Here is a 21,268-nt window from a genome sequence, read left to right on the forward strand (position 1 = left end):
GTGATTACGTAAAATCAATACATTCCTTCCTCTGGTAGGAATACTCTGTTCCCCAACTGGTAATCCTGCAACATTCACTGGGGATCTCTCTGAAGAGCCCCTTCCTCTGAAGCACATTTCTAATAGTGAGTGACTATAGTGCAGAAAAGGGTAAATGTAGGTTTAACAAGAAAACTGCACAATTTTCTCTAGAGGGCAAACAAGGTTCATTTTGATCTACAGCTTCTCTGTCTGCTGAGTCAGCCAATTCTTCCGTCTGACTACATAGTTTCAAACCAGCCTAGCTTTGCTTCCTGTCAGGCTAGTAGTCATTGGTTTATAGATGACTGTACTGCAGTCTTCTAGAATACAATAAAACTCAGATCTAGAGACTTTTAAAGATGCAGTGGGCTGTTTCAATCAAACACTTGGCTCTGCAGGACTATCCAAGCCAAGGAAAATGAGATGAGTTGAATTACAACAGAAATCTTTTATTAAAATGTGTCCTTCAGTAATGTTAGCATACATACAATATACACACATACATCTGTACACTCTGACACGTCTCACAGATTGCCACCATCAGTTAAAATAATAAATTAAAACTAAGAAAAGGGGAGAGGGGGTGGGAAGTAGGGTGGGGCTAAGGGCAAATTTTCCATTTTTTTAATCTGGTAAGAAATAGCAAATTTCTCAGAATTTCTCTCAGAAACACCTGTGACCAGAGAATCTTTGAAATAAAATACATAAATCACACCCCCTCCCCACCAAAAGAAAAAAATTCCAAAAGATGCAGTTACAAGTGTGCTTCTCAGAACAGGAGCATTCATTCCACTTCATACTCTGGCTTCTGCACCTTCTGGCTTCAAGACAGTCTTCCCCTCAGCTGGGGCAGAGAGGTTCATATGGGCACTTGGGCTCGGTGCACCTTGGGCTCGGGGGGTCGGGGGGCAGGCTGCAGTATGGGAGCGAGGGGAGCCGCACTCATCGGAGGTGATATCTGGCACATCGTCTGACTGTGTGTCAGAGCTCTCCAGGTCACTGCGGATGCTCTCAGGCTGGGCCAGGCTGATGTCCCAAGGTTGGCTGGCCAGGCAGTCTTTCTGTTCACAGCTTTGGTGTTTGCAGGAGGGATCCTCTTCATTGCTGCCAGTGCCACCGCCGCCACCACCACCACTGCCACCACCACTTTCTTCATTCTCTGCCATCTGAGCATGAACATGGAGTGAGTCCTCTGTGCTGCTTCCACTCACAAGCTGATAGTGGCTTGGTTTGGCTTCAATGTCCACTTGAATTTCCATATTGTTACATTCTCTGTGGAGACAAAATCCACTTTGCTGAGTCATGCATGGGTCATACTATACCTGTTGGTAAAAGCAGTTTGTGGGTTCAGGATTAAGAAGTCCAAAAACATAGGTAAATAATAGACTAGAGCTCATGCTTAGTGAACATAAACAATTAGATCCTGTTTGTTTATTTAAAACACACAAACATACCTCTGCTAATCTCTTTAAACAACTAAAAAAGAGCTCCCAAAATTCAACTAACGCAGAGTCTCACACTATCTTACTCAGAATATGACAATGAAAGAAGATTCAAAGCTTTTTAATACTGTGCCACAATTAGAAGAAACCAGAAGAATCTCTAACACAGGGAGTGCTGCAATCACACCACACCAGGTACACTAGCTTCTCAATATATAGAGAAACAGGCTACAGGAGCCACAGCAACCAGAGAGAGACTACAGGCCTTTGGTCTATGAGAGCAGAAACAACAGACCCACAGCCATCAGTGAACACCAACCTAGTTTTTAAGTTCCATGTAAGTACACTGTGGCAATATCCATAGAGACCAAAAAAAAAGGAAAAAAAGAAAAGGAAATAGGAAAAAAACCTCTAAAAATCAAGTGCAAACAAGAATCAATCAGGAGATGTCAAACACATCCATATCAAAAACTTGCTCAATGAATTCAAAGGGTACACACACACTACATATCTCACTAGAACACAGAAAGCGCCCTACATGAGGCACTGAGCTTCTGAAGGCTTAGTAGCCAGCCAACACTGCAACCTCTCCTGGGCACCTCTGACTGTTCACATACCTGTCCTGTGGGTTGTAGGAACTGATTATGGAACCGGCCATAGCACGAGTGCTTGCGTTGTCACTAACTGCACCAAGACTGGCTGTGTCTTTGGGGAAAATTTCCTTTTGGACATCGGCTTGGACTTCTAACCTGTGTAAAGAGGGGACGTTCAAGTTAATACGAAACCTGAGTATTCCAAGACAGTCTGCTTCCTGGCCCATAACTCTTCCATTATTCTCTTGCAAATGCAGTCATTCTGATCTTCCAATTTCTCCATTTGTCTCCATTGTCCATCTCCAATGGACAATTTCTCCAATTGTCACATAACTCATATAGATGCCCACATATTTTCTCAAGTATCTATTGAAATCGTCCCCTCCTTTCTATCCCCACTGTTACTGCTTAGTTTTAGGCCCTCAACATCTCCTGCCTGGTTAACTGCAATTGGGCTCCCTCTTCAGTAGCCGTAAGTCTAAGTCAAACAACTTGCAGACCAGTGCGAATATGGATAAGAAACGGTCGCTCTAACCATCCTCTCTTGGCTCCCTATTGCCAACAGGCACTTAAGGTCTTCCTGATCTTCCTCCAAGCTCCAGTTTCGTCTCTCACCATAGGTCCCACATCATAATCACTCTAAATTTTTTCTTTCCTTACACACTTATACACAGTTTATGCTTCCATGACCTTGCACATGAAGGAAAGGAAACTTGGAAGTTTCCTTTCGCTATGTGACAAATTCATATTCAGTCCTTAACAACAAAGTGTCGTCCTCCTTCACTCTTCCAGAAAACTGGTCACTTCCTGCTAAGTGCCCCCACAGCACCTACCTATTTACTATGTCAATTTATGCATCTCTGCCCCACTCATTTGTGGGCTCCAAAAAAAAAAAGAGAGACCACATTTTGTTCACTTTATCCTGTGTCTTGCACATACTAGGAACTCAAACATTTAACAATCAAATTACCTCCAAGCTATGTGACTGAAAGACAGGAGAGCCAACCCCCACAAAGAGTAGCAAATTTTCCCAATGATGTCTCAGAGCTGAGAACCCACAGTTATTTCCTTTCTTGGCTTCAAAAACATTCTGTTGCACACTTAAGTGTATCCTCATGATGGGTTTCACTGTGAAACCCATCTGACTCATTCATTTCCTATAAAAGGTTTTCATAGAACCGGAACAGCTGGACTAGCCAATCTGCAGTTTCAGCAAGTCAGTCTCCAATTATGTCTGTCTGCTTATTTATAGGGGTGCTGGTTTTAAGAAAGCCCAGCAGTGATCCTCTGGCATGTGGGGGCGGGATCCCCTAACTAGAGACAATCAGAGTCATGAGACGCAGCCAGGTCAGCAGCAGCCTGGAACTGCACATTCAAGCACCCCCTCCTGCTGCCTACACTGTTCCTTTGCTCTGCAGCTCCAGTGTTGGATGCCCTTCAGGAATGTGCCACAGCCCAGGAAAGAGGCAGTGCAGTAGAAAGCACACCAAGTCAGAGACCTGGGTTCTGGTTTTAGGTCTGCCACAGAAGCACTCTCTGAACTGGAAGAGGCCTTTCACAAAGGCCATCCACTTAGGTGGTTCCCAGATGTAGCTGTAGTAATGACTATGCTAGAATCACCTGAGGAATCACCTGGGGAGGCTTTTCAAAACACAGATGCCTCCAGGATATGGTCCTGAAGTCTCTATTCAATAGGCTCCCAAGTGACTGAAAGGCACTCAGGTATGGGACCCAGTCCATCTGCCATCTGTCACCTGACTCCTTCTAATAGCCGAATGGCCATCTGGTCTCATGTTGAACACTTTCAGGGATAGGCAGCTCAGTGTCTACTAAGAGAACCCATTCCTTCTCTGGACTATATATACTTTCACATTTACACAGATTTTCCCTACATTCTCTATAATGAAACAAAAGTAGTTTCCCTCTGGCTTCTGCCAAGTCATCTGAATCCACCTGTTGGCATGAGTCAGAAGTCCAACTTTTTTCCAGTTCAAGGTCCTTCGGATATCTGAAGGCAACTATCTCAGCTACTTCCGCACCTTGTTTTGCGCCACCTTCCCCCTCCCCGGGTCCCTCTTCTTCATTGCATTTAACTAACTGCTCCTCATGTAACATCCGTTTTGCTCCTCTGAATATGTTCTGGTTTGTCTAATTGGAGAAATGACCAAGCAATGACCTTTTCTTACATATTCTCAGCACAATTTCACAGAATAAGTTTTCCTTATCTATTGAATGAGAATAGGAATAGAAGGTAATAAGGATCTTAGCACCAATAAGCCAATGAGATACAGTTTAAGTACTGTTCGACTGAAGGCCTATGACAAGCCTAAAGGAGAACACAGCATTGGGAACACTGCTTTCTTCCTGAAGCAGGCAGCCTAATGTAGTAGAGGGAGGATCTGAAGCTAAGATTATTCTTTACATGGAGCTGCTACGGTGCAGTGTAAAGAATACTGAACTTTGTCTAAGTCCCTTAACCTTTCTGATTCTGCTTTCTACAAGTTCAAAACAACCATACAAGTTAGTATGGTAAAATAAAAACCATTGATGATAAAAGCAAAATGAGATATATGGGACATGCCTGACAGAGAAATGGCGCAGTACAGTTATGTCACTGTTATAATTCCAACTGGTTCTTTCAGAAATGATCTATTTGCTTACCTGCTGTATTTTCCCTTGCCACTGGAAAGAATGCCACCACTCAGTGTGCCCCCTGAGAGGGCTGCAAAGCTGGCTGTTTCACTGTATGGCCCCTGCATGACACTGAGTCCATCTGTAGGGCTCCCACTGGTGCTCAATACACTAGTCAGGCCTTCAATGCTGCTTTCCCCAATGCTGGGATTTTTGAGGGCTCGCCAAGCATCTGCCACTGGGGATGGAACCAAACATCTTGATTCAAGATTGCATAGGATCAAAACAGAATCTGGTATCTTCCTTGATGACTCTTCAGAGTGGAGAATATTCATGTAGAAAAATACTCATGTATTCACTTAATGAACAGCTACTACATGCAGCCACTACACATCTGGTGTTTAAACATATGTTCATATTTAATCTTCCCAATAACTAAGCACTAATAGCCCCAATTTTAGATGAGGAAATGAAAGCTTAGAACAAAATTACTTGTCCAAGTCAAGGCTAGTCTCTCAAAACTATTAATTCTGATTCCAAGTCCACTATTCCCTCCATTATACCATAGATGTAATGAATCATAAAGATTTTTAAATGTTTAAGTCATATGCTGATTCTAGCAGGAAGCTTGAAAAGCCTTTGGGGATCTGTGTCTCAGGTTAGTTAGTATGGTAAAGTAGAAACAACATCAAAGTAGAAGTCAGAAGACTGCTCTAGTCCAGTTCTGCAGAAGCTCTTAAACCCATTTAACAGATATTGAGACAAAAGCTTAAAGAAGCTCCCAGTAAAAGGGGATAATAGTAGCCCTGGCCCTCCCTCTTCAGAAGGCTGTTGTAAAGATGGAGGGAGATAATCACTCTGTAAAGTCCTCTGAAAACTATAGAGTACTGGGCAATAGAAAACTTTATTGTAATCACTAGCATACTTTTTTTCCCAGCATACTTGGAGTTACCTGGAATCCTACTAGTTTCTACCTGCCACAAGAGGCAAGTATCAGAGGAATTAACCTAATAACTTTGGAACAAAGAAATGAAAAGCTAAAAATACTTTACCCCCTACAAAGCTCATTATCTGAAGTAATCCAATGACAATCTCTTTGTAAAATGTGCTGAATTTTGCTTTTATCTTGTGCCCCATAAATTCATAGGGCAGTTAAAATCCTTTCTTTACCTGTGATTGGACCATCATCTTCATCAAACTCAATTTTCACTCCCTTTCCATTGGCTGTGCTAACTCCACAGCCACCCCCGCGACAGAGAGAAATGGGCACAACCCCATAGACATAAGCCAGCATAATGGGGACACCAATACCTGAGTGAAGAAAAGATAACATGTCAGCAGTCTGTCAGGTTTTAACTGCCCTGAATTCTTTTCCCAGTCCAAGCAGACTAACCACTTTAATAAGGGCCAAGGAAAGAGAGAAAATGGCTATCCCAAAGAGGTAGCAAGGTCTAACAATGATGACTAGACTTGGAATCACAAGCCTGGATTAGAATCCTGGCTCCAACTTACTAGCCATATGACCTTGACATGGCTTCCTAGGATTGTCAATGATCAAAAGAGAAGGTATGTACAGTATCCAGCACAGTAAATACATGCTGTTTTCATTTTCCCCCTTCCATTCACAGCTGAAGTGCTAATTTAAGAATCAATTAATAATCAGACATCAAATAAGTGATTCCTAGCGTTTAGGATACCCCCCAGAGAGTTAATTCTAAAACCTTACTGCTGTTTGAGGCAGAATGGGTTAGTTGTTAGGTGCACAGGCTCTCAAGTCAGATTGACTTGATTCATGTCTCAGCTACGTGATCTTGGGCAAATTACTGTACCTTTCGGTTACAACTGTGCAGCTGTGAAGATTAAATCAATTAATGCATGCAAAACCTTTAGATCTGCTGCTCGGCACAAGGAGAGCCTCATAAATGTTAGTATTATTATTCTAAAACAAACACTCATGCCTCCCAAAATATTGTAAGGCATTATGCAAATAAAAGTAATTTTGTTTTGTGGGTCCCATGGCAAGTGAAGAAGAAAAAAAGATGAAGCGGAAAAAACTAGGCTTTAAAGTAATATTCTTAAATTGAACCTTTTGTATGTGCCAAACTGAGTTCTAGACATTAACATAAGAATGAAAGATCCCAAACTCTGATAATTTAGTGTAGCTGATAATCATACTACTACTACCTAGGAGAGTTCACTCCCAAGGTAGGTTTGGCATAAAATGCAGGAGCCTCCAGGTGAAATAACTGGCCAGCTGGCTAAACTGCTAGAGTCAGAAAGCTGATTTGGAGGGGAGGGGAGAGGGCAGAGTCATAGACCTGGCTAGCTTACCAACACTAACTGCAGCGATAACTGGGGATGCAATGACCGACAAAGTCACTCCTCCTGTGATAGCCAAATTCCTCTTGTGTTTGGAGGTTTTCCTTCCCTCATACCTGCTGTGAATCTAAGACCAAGAAAGAAAATCCAGGTTAGCAGGTCAGAACATCAATCTTTTTGCCAGGGAGAAAAAGGACAAGTGAATATTCTCTTATAAATTATCTATACTAAAACATATATCCCCCATTCCAAAGAGACATCTTTCTCAAATCTTAACCTAACTCAGGGCTGAACAATATAAATTAATATAGAAAAATTTAATCCAAGAAGAGAAAACTCAGGGAAGTGAAGGAAGCATTTCACCTTAAAGTCAGAGAAAAAAAACAAGGTCCAGGATGTTAATAAGAACTTTCAGATCTCTTAGGGATTTGTGAAAATCAGGTTTTAACTGCCCTGAATTCGAGAGTTATTACACTTAAGTGATTTAGTTTATTTTTACTCAAGAACCAGCTGTTTTTCAGGCAGCTAAGAAACATAAATTCCTCCCCATTGCCTTCAAATCTTTACCAACAAACCTGAAGATGGAACATGCACAGAACTCAGCATGTCTTACCTTCCTGCCAACGTAAACAGGAATGCCGATGACCATGGCAGGGATGGCAATGCCAGCAATGAGGGAAATTCCCACAGGAGCACCAATCAATGTGCCCAGCTGCCAAAGAATTTTCTTCTTACGGCTCCACGGCTTCTTGCCCCAGAATGTGCAGCCAGAGGGGCTGCAGAGGAAACATGCTGAAGTTAATGTCAATATTACAAATACAGCTGTTGTCATCAGGGGGCTTGGTAAGGGCAAGAGCCTTCTTTTCATTAGGAATGTTAACAGTTAAAGGGATTACAGGAAATGAATATATTACATGAGGGGGAGCAAAGGACAAGGACAAACTATTATAAGACTATTATAGCTCTGGGTTCTTTATTTTTTTTGTAAAGGCAGGACACCAGACTCAAAACCTCTTTTCCATTCTTTTCTGCTGAACTCTGTCCTCCCTAAACCACTAACACTGATCCAGCTTCCGTGCCTGATACTCCTTGGGATCCTGCATGGCCTACACATTTGACATCTCATCCAGAAGCACTATGCCAAAAGATCTGCATGGTTTTCTTGGCTTATGCCCTACTACAGCCACAAGGTACTGCAAACCACCATTCTGGGAAAGGATATAAAAAGCCTTCAACACACTGTTTATCTCAGTTTCAAACTCTTGGAGTTTTGCTACTTTCACACTCAGCCCTTCTGTGTCCAACCATTATTTCTTTCTCACTTGTCCTGCCTTCCCTACTAGATGGGATAAGCAATTTTGAAAGTAGGAATCATGTCTTATGCATCCATGTCCCCAAATAATTGGTAGACTGTAAGTACTCAGGTTTGCTAAATTGAAATGAAAGTGTTTCATACATACAATGAATGTTAAGTTTGTAAATATTAACTCCTTCAGGACAATATTTTAATATTCATCCAATGAATTCTCTGGAAAGTCTCTACAATCAAGGAACTATAAAAAGATAACTCTGGCCTTAAGAAACTTACATAGTTTAGTAAAATTAGACATGTACATGAAATAAAAGTAATGACTGTATTTATAAAGAAACATTTAAGGAATGTCATTAAAGAAGAATGAGACAGAAAAAGATGGGGAAGGCATCACAGATAACATGCATCTAAGTGGCCCTTGAAGGGTGTATAAGAATTGAATATGTTGAGATAAAGGGGGGGTTGCTGGGAGGGTGAGGTGAATAGAAAGCATCCCAGGCAAAGGAAAGAACCTGAACAAGTATGGAGGTAAGATAGCACAAAAGAGACACATGGAACAGCAAGTCCAGATTATCTGGACTGTAGCATGTATGAAAGCAAATGGAAAAAGCTAGAAAAGTAGATAAGGGCCACACAAGAAAGACTTAAAAGCTAAGCCAGAGGAATTGAATTCTATCTGGAAGGTAATGGAAACAGTCCCTGGAAGTTGCCAAGCTAGGGATATACAAGACAGCAGGGGTGCTCCAGAGGAGCTTTTTTACATCCTTATGGTGTAATGAGAGGACAGACAGCTATGTCTCTTTGATGCTCTTTTCCCTAAATCAGTAAAAGAACAAGACTAAAAAAGCAGTGGGCACATTTCACATCTCACCTGAGGTAATGCAAATCTGAGATCTCTTTCATACAAAGCCAACAGAATTCACAGCCACACACTGCACAGGTCATATGATTACAGCTTCCATCATTCATCTTGATAATGTAAGCACTGCATCGTGGGCATGGCTTGATATCATCTGCTAAGGGGGAAAGGAAGAATGGGTAGAAAAATACCCCCAGTTAAACCTAGCTTGACTTTATTATTCCTAGGAGTATATATAAGAAATGAGGAGGCAATCAAGAACTTGTAACCGAGAATTCCAATTGTGTAATTCACTTCACTGGAAGTCTGGCTATGTCTAGACCTCAGGAATTTTCATAAAATGGATCCTGTCTCATACTGAGTTGGGTAGCCCAAAAGCTGACATCCTACACAGCACTTAAGCCACACTCTGAGCACGGAGACTTCCCTACAGAGAAAGACGGTTCTTAGAGAAATGAAATTTCACCAGCCAGTAGGCTGGCAGAATTAAAAGCAGAGTTGTGGAGGAAGAGCGGTCTGCAGCTTGGAATTGGATTTAAATTTCGAACTTTAGTTTGGGAAACTCATCTCTCAGGCTCAGCAAGTATCACTGTGATTGGCTGTTAACACAACCCACAGTACCTTCCCATGAGACTTTCAAATTTAAAACCTAAACATAATTGGGTATGTTATGCAGCATGCACCTGATAATTTTCACAGCAAGCTGGGAACTATTGTATTGAAATGACAATTTAGGAGATTATCCTGTGCCAGGAAAAAGTGAATGGTAAAATCTTTCCTATTAGCCTCTCCCAAATGACATCAGTGAAATAAAGTACATTTATAAAAGGTAATAAACCCACTGACATTTTTAAATAGATTTACTCTGACTTGTCAAGGTTCCTCCTTCTAAGGTTAATCATTAATCCATACTAATATTATTTCCATTCCTTAAATCCGTACCCTACTTCCAAAAGCAGTGATGCACTTAAACCTAATAGGAAAACAGTATAGGTTTAACACTAATTAAATATCTTTGTGCTTACAGTGAGTTTTTAAAAAGCCCCTGGCAAAAAGACCTAATTGCTCTCCAATATGAGGCATATTACTCTGAAGTAGAAACAGAATTCAATTTTGTTGTATTCCAATGTAACTGATTTATAGATTAGATAACTACAGTGGTCAGAAAGGAAAGCTACATATCAAATATAACACTGGAAATATTACCAAATATTTTCTGCTCTCTGATACCAGGAAATACTTGATTATACAGTAAGGTAATCTCTCTTAGCTTTGGGCTTACAATATGAAACATGAAATAAACAGAAAAAGAGACAGTGACAACTTATACCTGGTCCGGACTCTTGTCCGTAACTGAGACCTGAAGTATGCTTGGTCCGCACTCGCAAAGTCTGTGCCCTCTGCTGACGAGCCATATCGCACGTCTGATTTGGATGCCATATTTGCTTGCAGTGGTAGCAGAACTCAGTCTGGCAGCCTTCCCTCTCACAGGTCAGCTTTGGGCAGCTGGCACAGCCATAGGCAATTACAGCATAACTGGGTAAGGAAATAGGAAGAGATATCAGTAAGGTAATGATGATCTAACCAAGCCAGACATTATTCATCGGTTCCAGTGGGCTAACACTGTTTGGCACTCCCCCACCACTACATGTGATGTAGAGGAAAGAACACATAACACACATGCACGAATGTGCATAACAAACTGCAAAACGTATGCTGTGTGAAAAAGTAAAGTTCTTCTTGAGATTCTAAAAATACAAATCATTTATTTCCTGAAAAAATAGGAGAAAATGTAATATTTAGCTTAAATTTCTAGCATGTATTAGTCACAGGTTAAGATGCTTTAGAAGCAGTTTGCCACAGCTAGTTTCATAAATAACATGGTACAAAACTACTTCCTTTTGATGGTTTACTATATTTAGAGAGCTTAGAATTTGTTTACATTAAAGACAGAACATTTGTAAAATAAAGAGCAACAGCAAAACTAAAGCCAGTATACTTTTTCATTTCTAAGTTCCACTGTGAAGCTGGTCTGACCACAGCCTGAGAGACAATAGCCACAGATGGACTCATGATCAGCTTCTCCTATTGAAGCTCATTTTATCTTTCTATACTTTTTTTTTAAATTCACATCTGTACCTTGAGATCTTTTTTCTTGACAGGCTCCATAATCTAAGAATACCATTCATTTATCTTATCAATTAAAATAGAGTAAGGCCACATCTCTCTCTTCCTTTCTCTCTTGGTAAAGATGGGTAATTCAGAATCTATCAGCACCAGTATTAATAGTTTCTTAAAAGTCATGTTTATTTACCAGTAATTACTCTCCCACAAACATTTCAATGTATTTATACCTATTAGCCCTTCTGAGTAACTCTAAATGCGTCAACTAAATGTTCAGATTACCCTAACAAGTGGACACTAACTTAAAAAAAGTAACCTACAGAAACAAATGAAGTGAAGACAGCAGTTGTGAAGTTCAAACACTTTTTAGATAGGTCAATGATTACAGGATTAGGTGTTGCCATCTGGACTTTGTTATCCCCTATTTCATACTCTCCTCCTGTAAGACCTCAACTTATAGAAAAGGCTAATAATGTTTTCTTGGATTTATTCTATGTTTATTTGAATGTACATTAGATGTTCATAATAGCAGCTCAAGTTCTCAGGTTTATCATAGATTTGGCAAGATGATTTGAGAATGACCCTGAAAATATTGATGACAAGGTATCATCTATGTTATATAATACAGGCTGTATTAAAATTCTCAGAAAGAGCAAAGTGAGAATAGGTCAATGTATGAATGCAAATGATTCATATCCTGTAGGAGTTCTGAGCAAATTTATCCCGCCTAGCTGCAAAATATCTACTAAAGATAAACAGTGTTTCTCCTTAAGAAAATGACTTGCTTGCTATTTTGTGTCAAATGGAAAAGGTACTGATGATCTCAGAAAAGCAATGCCAACTTCTGACTCTACAACCTAGATAGGCTGCTGGTCAGGGAGCCTTGAACATTTCACGATCCATTCCTACCTCACATGGTGGGAGTAAATATTTATCAAGATTCCTTTTTTTTTTTTCTTTTAATAGAAGAACATTTGATAGGAATCACAATGTCAATTTTGGGTATGGAATTTGGTTTCAAGGAAGTGAAATAACCCCAAATATTCATGAACCCACAGCAATCTATTACCATGACACAGAATTACTCAGTGCACAAGACTTGCCATTCCTGTTTTTGGGCTCCTGATCTGGACTACTTGCCCCTGACTCAAACTGCATGATACTGAACTAGTTTAAATCTCAAACCCATAGCTTCTATCCCCAAAAAGGAGGATGTTCCAAAACTGCCTTGAGATCTTGCCCTGAAAGGTATGGTGTAAAAACAGCATATTTCGTCCTACTTCCTAGCCTTTGCATAATATTTTCTTCTGTCTAGAAATGTTCTTTCCTTACTTCTTACCCTGACAAATACTTATCCACTTAAGAGGCAATTCAAACATCATCTTCTCTATAAAATACACTCACCCTCTCCAGGCAGTTAGTTGGTTGTCTACTTCATGCCTGTGCATAATTTATTTAAATAATACTTGTATTGTATTGTAATTATCTGTTTCCCCAACCAGACTAGACTCAAGGAGAAGTATCAGCCATTTTTTAATCTCCAGGGTCTAGCATACTAGTTTATGCTTAAAATATCTGCTGAACAAATGACAGAGACCTTCTCATACTTGGGTTTTTTACTCTTCCCAGGGCATTCTAACTCTACCCATGGGCCATTACTCTGACCTAAAGCAATCTTGTAAACTTAACCATGTATCTTTTGGTTTGTTATATGCCAGGTATTATCTATCACTTAATCCCAAAATTTTGTGTAAACTCATTTTAGAGGTAAACTCCTGAATTCTGAACAGGGCAATTTTCCCCCCAGGTAGTTGAAAGAAGAACTCATTCTTGGTACCTAATCTGCCTTGACCATCTCATTCCTTCTCTTCCGTGTGGTATATTGTCTTCCACATCCTCTCTCTCCTGCCTTGCTCTCTCTTAGCTTAACCAAACATTCAAGCTCACTCAACAGAAGCTGAATACAAAGTGTAGGAAATTACATGCTACTAAGAAGACAGACAGATTCTTTCTCTCCCCTTAAATTCATACAACTTTTACTAATTTTGTTAATTTCCTAAATCTTCAGAAACATAATGTGTGACAGGCTAGACCACAGCATTACCTGACTTCAGCCCTGGGGGGTAAATCCCATTAGTATGAATTGGATATGCTCCAATAGACCCTGGTAGTTAAAGAAATGTGTTCTTATATTATGTCTGCACTTCCTAGCTCCAGGCCATGTAACTTCATCTGCAAATGGACACTGAGCATGCATAAGGGTGTCAGGCATGGGCCAAGTCATTGTATTTTACATCTTCCTTCTTCCTGTCCTAGTTCAAACCCCGTATCACCTCTTGACCAGACAACTGCAAGAGACTACTATCTGGTCTCATTCCCCACTCCAATTCTATTAAGCTTATCTATCATGATGTTACTCTTTTGCCTAAAATTCTTCAACAGAAGAGAAAAAATGAAAAAGGTATTTCAAACTTAAGCGTCTCTGCACAGCATAGATAGGCCTATCAATTTGAATCCAGCCTACCTTTCCAGATTGATCTCCAGTAACTCCCCCCATATCAAACTAGATTCCACACAGTCTTCCATTTTCATACCTCCATGCATTTGCTCATAACACTGCTTTAAAATGCTTTTTCTCTACTCCATCTTTGTCTGCCTGGTATAAATTTCTACTCATATTCTTCAAGGTCCAGATCAAATATTACCTCCTCTGTGAAGTCTTTCTTGACACCGTTATGCAAAAACTTCATCTATCCTCTAAGAGCACTTGTGATTTCTCTAGTACTTATACATTTCATTTCTAATTTATCTATCTATTTCCTCTACCAGGACAACCTCCCTGTTCAAGAGGACCATGTCTAAGTCCTTTTTGCAGTAACTACTTCTCACCTAAGGTTCAACACCTGATAATTCTCAACAGTGTCTGTTGAATGATCATGTATATTCTCTTCTTGTCCACACTCCTGTTTCTCCTCCAAAAACTGCATTGTTCATATTGTTCATCTTTCTTATCAGAATTCAACTGTTCATCCCATTCTTCTGGGACTTAATTAAAAGATTCTGTTCCTAAAGTTGTAGAAAAAGTTGGTACATAGATATCTTACTCTACAGGAGCTCTCAATCTACTCAGAGCAGAAGGTTCATTGTTAAATAAGGACACTAACTTAATGCAGGTCATAATAACCATTAGAGGAGGTTAGAAAACTGCAAATAGGGAAAGTTTCAGTTAAGTCTTAAAGATACCATAAAAAAAATGAAAATGTTTTCCGGTGATCTAAGTCTGGGGAAATTATATAGACTGAAGACTGACACTCCACCTTAGCATTAACAAGATTTACAGTGTTTATTAGCATGTTCAAAGGGTCTAAGCAGCTCAGAAATAAATTTGCTTTATTTTGTTCAATCCAGTATTTCCCAAGATTACTTGATCACAAAACATTTTTATTTCCAGTAATGTCTATAATATGCTTTGGGAAATATTGACGTAGGTTAAAAAAAATAGAAAATAAGAACAAAAGATGGTTGGAGACTATAAAGGGGCTTAAATTATAAGGATATATTATACAAACAGTAAGTTCTTAAAGACAAAAGAAATCACCTTATAGGTCAGATATGAACAGTTTTAAGCAGGGAGTGATATAAAATGTTCCACTTTAGAAGGAGTACTTTGGTAAATATGAGAAAGATATACTGGGCTCGAAGATGATGGAACTAGTTGGGGTGGGGTTGGGGACAGAGTGAAGAGTTGTGCAATAGAAGGTATGCAGCTAACTTTAGAGGTCTAGGAATTTTCAGAGAGGAAAAGTCCTCTTTCTGTGACAAGAGATTCATCTTGCTCAGGGAGCTTGCTCTTTCCTCATAAATGGGATAGAGACAAACAGAAGCTTCCCATTTATGGTTCGATTTTGTAGCCCAGGAAAGCCAATAGCTGATAGTACTTGCTGAGGTCCGGTGTGAGGGAGAGCAGATAGAGGCAGCAATGAGGCTGCAGTAGTGGACCTGCACAAAGAATTTAGGTCAAGAAAGCCTTACCTCCTGTTCATCTGTGCGGAAGATCTGCCACTATTCACCAGGAAATTTTCTGTTGCCTTCTTTGCTCACCCCTCAATCTTTTAGAGATTCTGAAGGGATTTGAAGATTGGCAACAGGGTACCCGAGAGGAAAACCACATATCTACATGATTTACTGAAGTGATCTCATGCTTAAGCAGAGACTCTTAAAGGGTAATGGATCAACTGCTGCGAGACATTGAGGCCCACACTGAAACTTCTCTGAACTTGTTTCTCCTTTGTAAAATGAGTTTACCAACATCTACTTGTATGAAACTAAAATGAAGTCATTTCTGAATAGGTTATAGTCTGAAGATAATGAAGAAGTATAAAAATATTAATTGTATTTTGAGTTAATTTTCTCATTTAAAAGTATGTTTTGAAGATTACATTTGGTAATATCATACTTAATATTAAATAATAATGTGAATGTTTTCCCACTGAAACTGGTCCCCTTATTTACAAATAAAATCACATTCAATTACGGCAAAAGAAAAACTCAAGACCCTCTGCTCTATTCTACAAATAATTTGTAAATAATGAATCTTTTAATATATAGTGTGTTCTAATTATTAGAGTAATCACAGTGAAACTAATGATCAGAACTCTGTAAGGGAACTCACATACTTCCCTCACCCTGCCCAAAACACACACATATACACACAGTGAATAAAGGAAGAACTTGATAAATTTGGCTGTCAAGAACTTGATCTGTAGACAGTAAAGATGGACAGGTACAAGAAGAGTTACCTGGGGTTTAGGCTTCTCTTTTAGTGCTCATCCATGATTTTTACCAGACCAGGAAGAACAAAACAGTTTGATTAAAACAAAACAAAAAATGCTATTTTTCTCCTGGCCATCAAGAGGTGTGGCAAAACCACTGTGCACATCCCCAAGGAACTCAGGCACCTGTTTGGGAAGTGACAGTATTTTAAACTTAATTCGTTGTTTGTCTAATGCCTTCACAGAAAGATCTCAAAAACACTTGCAGCACATTAATTAAGTCTCTCAAGCCAGGAAAGGATTAGGCCCATTTCAAGTAAGAAAAATAAAGTAGGTAAGAGTCTGTTACCAACATGAATCAGAAAACAAACTAGATTTTAGCATCCTCGGCTCTCTCAATGTAGTCCTTAGGACACACCTGATGAAATGACCCAAAACAGTAGCATCCCCAATACTTCTGACGAGTGCATGTTTTTTAAAATAAAGTTAAGAGGAAAGAATGGCCTTAGTTGGAATTAAAGCCAGTGTTCCAAGACTGGTTCCACCACCAAGTTATAGGACTAATAACTCACTCAATTTATCTAAACTTTAGTGTCTTCCTCTGTAAAACTAGATCACACTATCTTACAATATTGTAAGGATCAAATTAAATTATGTATGCCTACATGGATACTTACATGCCAGCTTACTTGCTTTTTCCCCAGACCTCACCTTTAAACCCACAGACAATTCATTTAGAAAAAGTATACACACACATAGTTGTTATAATTATTTTAACTAATTTAAAAAAACCCTCTGGATTATACTAACCCAACACTTGGCTAAATTAAGAAATGGCTTACTTCTTTAGTAACTTCCAAATGGCTTGGAGTTGTCATCACCAAGACTGTAAATTAATTCCTGTCCATTTTTATTGTTAGCAAAACCAGAGACTGACAGTAGAGGAATAAAAACAAAAAGGGAGCTTTTCCAGAAAGATAATCAGTGATGCCACATTTCTCAGTTAAAAGTCAAGGAAACTCACATCTCAAAAAGGTGTTAACATACTATTCCAAAATGAACCATGCAGTGTTCTCTTAAGTAAATATTCCTTTGGTTCAGAAAATAGACCAATAGTGTCTGTAAAATCTGAACACCATATAAATTAACCTCTTAAGGCCAATAAGATCACCAGACCACCAGATATAAGCAAACTTACAAGAGCCTACAAGGTTCTTTCCCAGACTTATTAACTGAAAGTGAAAGTGACCTACCGTAGACAAACACAGCAGCTTTGACCACAGCACTTAAAAGTAATTTAGAAACCCCATCCCAGTGAGATTATAACACCCATTTTTAGAGTTTGGCAAATAGGAAAACAAAAGTTAACTCTCCACACGCCCTAGACACTCTTACGTCAGTTTCTTTTGGAGGAAACAACCAGCAGCAGCATGGAAATCTTAAAACAGTCTAGATTATAGACTACAATTAAAAGCCCTTTTACCTCTTTTAAAGCAAAGGATCAGCAGCTCTTTACTAGCATTGCATTACACACTGCAAGGAGTCCCCAGCATCTTTTTGCTCCCCAAACCTGACACACAGGAATAAAATTATCTGCCCAAGGTCACAGAGCAGGTAATGGCACAGTCTGACTCCCAACAACTTAGATGAGCCCCTCTTAACTGCATGCAACCACTCATGAGATGTATTGACAAAAACGCAGATTTTTTTTACGTGGGAGAGGGGTCTCCACTGAACGATCCAGATCGTTAAATCTGGTGGCATTCTGTTCCTGCAGAGATACTGCATTTTTTCTCACTGACCTTAAAAATTCATACGTGGTGCGTTAAAAGGCCTGACATCAAGAGCTCAAGATCAGAGGGGCTGGGAAACACATTTTCTTCTACCATACCAACCTCTGGGCATCCTTCTCAGTGCCCCATTGCTTCGCTGGACAAAGAAAGGGTCTGTCTACTCCTCACCCTGCCCAAGGCAGCAGTGTTAAGAACCACAGAAGGGCCTCCCAATAGCTTGGCACAGAAGGCACACAATGCTGAGGGTGCCCCCAGAGCTCTCGAGTAATCTGTCCTTTTCCCCTAGTGCCATTTTCATCATCTCCATCCCAACTTTCAGCAGTGTTGGTCAGAAAGAACACACCTTCTCCTGCAATACTGCTAGGTCTGTCCCCAGCCAACTGAACACACCCCTTCGAAGCGCTGCCTCCTCAGAACGATATTCTCACTCTGTTCTTTGCCAGATACCCCTGCTTACCTTCCGTAAGAGATACCCCCTACCTCTGGACTGAGGGGCATCACCCGACAAAAAACTGTCCCTCCCTGCCTCCTGACTTGATGGACAGCTCCCTTCCCCTCATCGATCGCTCAGCCCCACCTCAAGCCAGGGGTAGGGGCGCCGTGCTGGGTGCCTTCACACCACTCTTCTGGGCTCGTCGACGGTTATCGGTTACCAACCGGCCGCAGGTGCCGCCTTCCTCTCCCGCCCAGTGGTCATCCCTCACCTCTCCCTCCGTGCTGGGACACACACACACACGCCGCGCCGAGGACCGCCTCTCGGGCCGGCCCCGCGCGGGGTCCGGTCTGCAGGCCTTGGGTCCCCTCCGCCGCAGCCCGCCGCCCCCCGCGGCCACGCCCCCGCGCTCACCCGCAGTCCGGGGCCGGGCACCAGCGGCAGTCGGGGTCCGAGGCCAGGTAGCGTCGCAGCATGAACTCCTCGTACTTATGCATGAGCGGCGGGTCGGCAAGCAGCAGGCGGATGTCGTGAGGGTTGAGTCGCTCGCTGCACTCGGGACAGCTGATGGGTACCCGGCTCTCGCTGATCTCCAGGCGCAGGTAGTGGCGGAGGCAGTCCCGGCACGAGCGGTGAGGGCAGCTGAGGAGGCGCGGGGCCCGCTCCGGCGGCAGCCGCACCAGGCACAGTGGACACTCCACCTCCTCGGGCCCCGGGCCGCCGCCCTCCGCCGCCTCTTCATCGTCGAACCCGGGCACAGCCGCAGCCGCGGCCTCCGCCTCGGCCTCGGCGGCCGGCTCGCTGGGCAGAGCCTCGGGCGGCGGGGCCTGGGCCGCAACCGGAGCTTGGGCGGGCGGCGGCGGCGCGGCTGGGGGCGGCGGCTCGGCCTGAGGCTTGGCCCGGGAGCGGCGGCCGCGGGCCGAGGCGGAGAAGACGCTGTGGAAGGTGAGGCGCCGGCGCCGGCCGTTGCTGCGGCACTTGGGGTCGGGCGCGGCCGCGTGTAGAGATGTAGAGCGCGGCGATTCGGAGTCTTTCTCGGAGCCCATGGCCCCCAGACGCCGAGGGGCGAGCGCCGCCCAGCGCCGCCACAGCTCCCGCCTCAGCGCCCCCGCAGCCGGCGCCCTGGTTGCAGCTGGCTGGGCCGCCCTCTCCGAGATGGAAACCAAACGGCCGCGACCAAGTGATTATAAAGCCTCCGCCCCGCACGCCGCTGCCCACTGCGCAGGCGCTTCGCTTCGACACCTCACAGGCAGCGCGGCCAGGCCGGCTGGGCGGGGCCGAGCGGGGGGCGGGACGGCAGCGCTGGGGCGGAGCTCCGCCTACTCCAGAGCCGCCATCTTGAGGAGACGGGAACCGGAGGGCTCTTGGCCTCGTCCTTCATGTCCATCACCTCTACCCCCATCATTCCCAAGGCAGAGTCATCGGTATGCCTTTCATCCCGGAAAGGCTGACTGCCACTTACAGAAAGTGATACCTCAGTTATTTCATTTGTAAAAAGTAGACAGGAGTGGATCAGATGGTGATTCCCAACTGGTCCACCATCCAACATTTGTTTTTTGTTAAGAAAACCCCATCTGTTAATAGAGAATATAGCCATTCATTCAGCATCTACAAAGTGGAAGCATTACTGAATAAGACAGACAAGAGCCCTTATCTGCAAGAGACTTACAGAATGAAGTCCAAATTCCTTAATCTAGCATTCAGTGCTAGATTATCATATAATAAACTGTATTCCTAGGCCCACATCCCACTCTATCCTCCTAGTAGCTTGGTTACTTACAGTTTGTGGAAGGAGGCCTAGCATTTTTTTTTTTTTTTGGTCTGTATGTACCTTTCTTCTGTTGGTTCCCCACTCCTCTCATTCAGGGAGGGGATTTAGACTCAGGCTTCCTAAAGGCAAGCAAGCCACTTCAACAGCAACAGGAATGTATCGAGATTAGATTCAGTTGCAAATAACAAGAGAGAAAAATAACTCATGAGAGAAATTTGTTTCTCTCTTTGTGAAAAATAAGTCCATTGGTAGACAGTTCAGGGCTGCTTGGCCATCCTTAGCACTGGTTTTCCAGTCTGATGGTCACCTCATTATGGTCCACATTCTGACACTGAGGAGGAAAAATGGAAGATGCACCTTTTCTTTTTAAGAAGACTGCCATGGAAAGCCTGTGCATTTTTTCTTACATATCATTGGTCCAAATATAGTCACATGGCTATACTGAGAAATGTAGTCTTTTAACTGGGTACAATGTGCCCTGCTAAAAATAGAGACTCTAATATTAATAAAGAATGGTAGAATGAATACTGGAAGGTAACCTGCTATCTTTTATGGGTAGTATTGAAAACCACGAGAAAGATCCCCAGGAATAAGCCCTGAGAAACTTCAAACTTTTGAGGTAAAACCATGGAAGAACAATGAACAAAGGAAACTGAGAAGCAGGGACTATGAGAAGACAGAAGCCAAGCAGGCATGGTGTCATAGATGCCAAGATAAAATGTTTCCATGGGGGAGTGGTCAATTGTGACAAATGCTGCTGAGAAATCAGGAAAGATAAGACAAAGCAGTGACCACTGGATTTGGCATTACCAAAAAGTCCTATAAGGAGGGGGGATATTTCTCCTCAAGTACAAAGGAGGTTGGATGCTGGATGGCTAAAACAATAATTTCTATGTCTTGGTCAAAATTGGCTAGGCTCTGCTGTGGTAATAACCCACATATCTCAATGGCTTAATACAACAATGGTATATTTTTCCCAGTCATGCAAAACCTGATATGGATCAAGGCATTCCCCAGGGTAGCTCTCCTCCACTCCACTGGGTAACCTAGAGATCCAGTCCACTTCCATCTGAGCTCCACAACCTCCACATGAGGCTTTCAGGATTCCCTCAGTAATGGAAAGAGAGCTGGTGGGGGGCAGGGTTGTGCCCTGGCAATTAAATACTTCAGCCTTGAAATCACGCACATCACTTCCCCT

The 21,268-nt window shown here is 42.1% G+C and overlaps 1 protein-coding gene across 6 annotated transcripts; it reads right to left on the reverse strand.

Annotated features, from left to right (window-relative positions):
• Window positions 1–454: 454 nt before the first annotated feature.
• On the reverse strand, window positions 455–19,497 carry RNF19B (ring finger protein 19B). Of its 6 annotated transcripts, none has more exons than XM_036885197.2 (9): window positions 18,714–19,492; window positions 10,508–10,713; window positions 9,190–9,334; window positions 7,620–7,782; window positions 7,019–7,133; window positions 5,858–5,998; window positions 4,718–5,000; window positions 2,081–2,212; window positions 455–1,293 (listed from the first exon to the last, which is right to left on the reverse strand). In XM_036885197.2, the coding sequence occupies exons 1-9, from the start codon at window positions 19,343–19,345 to the stop codon at window positions 816–818; spliced, it is 2,295 nt and encodes a 764-aa protein (XP_036741092.1). In that variant the 5' UTR covers window positions 19,346–19,492; the 3' UTR covers window positions 455–815. The 6 variants fall into 6 exon arrangements, with proteins under 6 accessions (XP_036741092.1, XP_036741093.1, XP_036741094.1 ...); XM_036885198.2 differs by having other exon boundaries at window positions 9,190–9,331; window positions 18,714–19,491; XM_036885199.2 differs by having other exon boundaries at window positions 4,718–4,925; window positions 18,714–19,489.
• Between the last annotated feature and the right edge of the window lie 1,771 nt (window positions 19,498–21,268).

This window comes from Manis pentadactyla, chromosome 4, assembly GCF_030020395.1.
Source record: "Manis pentadactyla isolate mManPen7 chromosome 4, mManPen7.hap1, whole genome shotgun sequence".
NCBI classification, from domain to species: domain Eukaryota; kingdom Metazoa; phylum Chordata; class Mammalia; order Pholidota; family Manidae; genus Manis; species Manis pentadactyla.

Excerpts from the sequence above, each read along its gene's own strand:
- RNF19B (XM_036885197.2), bottom strand. The coding sequence starts at position 19,345 with ATGGGCTCCGAGAAAGACTCCGAATCGCCGCGCTCTACATCTCTACAC. Across the intron at positions 10,714-18,713 it reads TGCCCGGCCCCGGACTGCGG|TTATGCTGTAATTGCCTATG; the intron begins GTGAGCGCGGGG and ends TTCCTTACCCAG. Across the intron at positions 1,294-2,080 it reads TCCTACAACCCACAGGACAG|AGAATGTAACAATATGGAAA; the intron begins GTATGTGAACAG and ends TTGTCTCCACAG.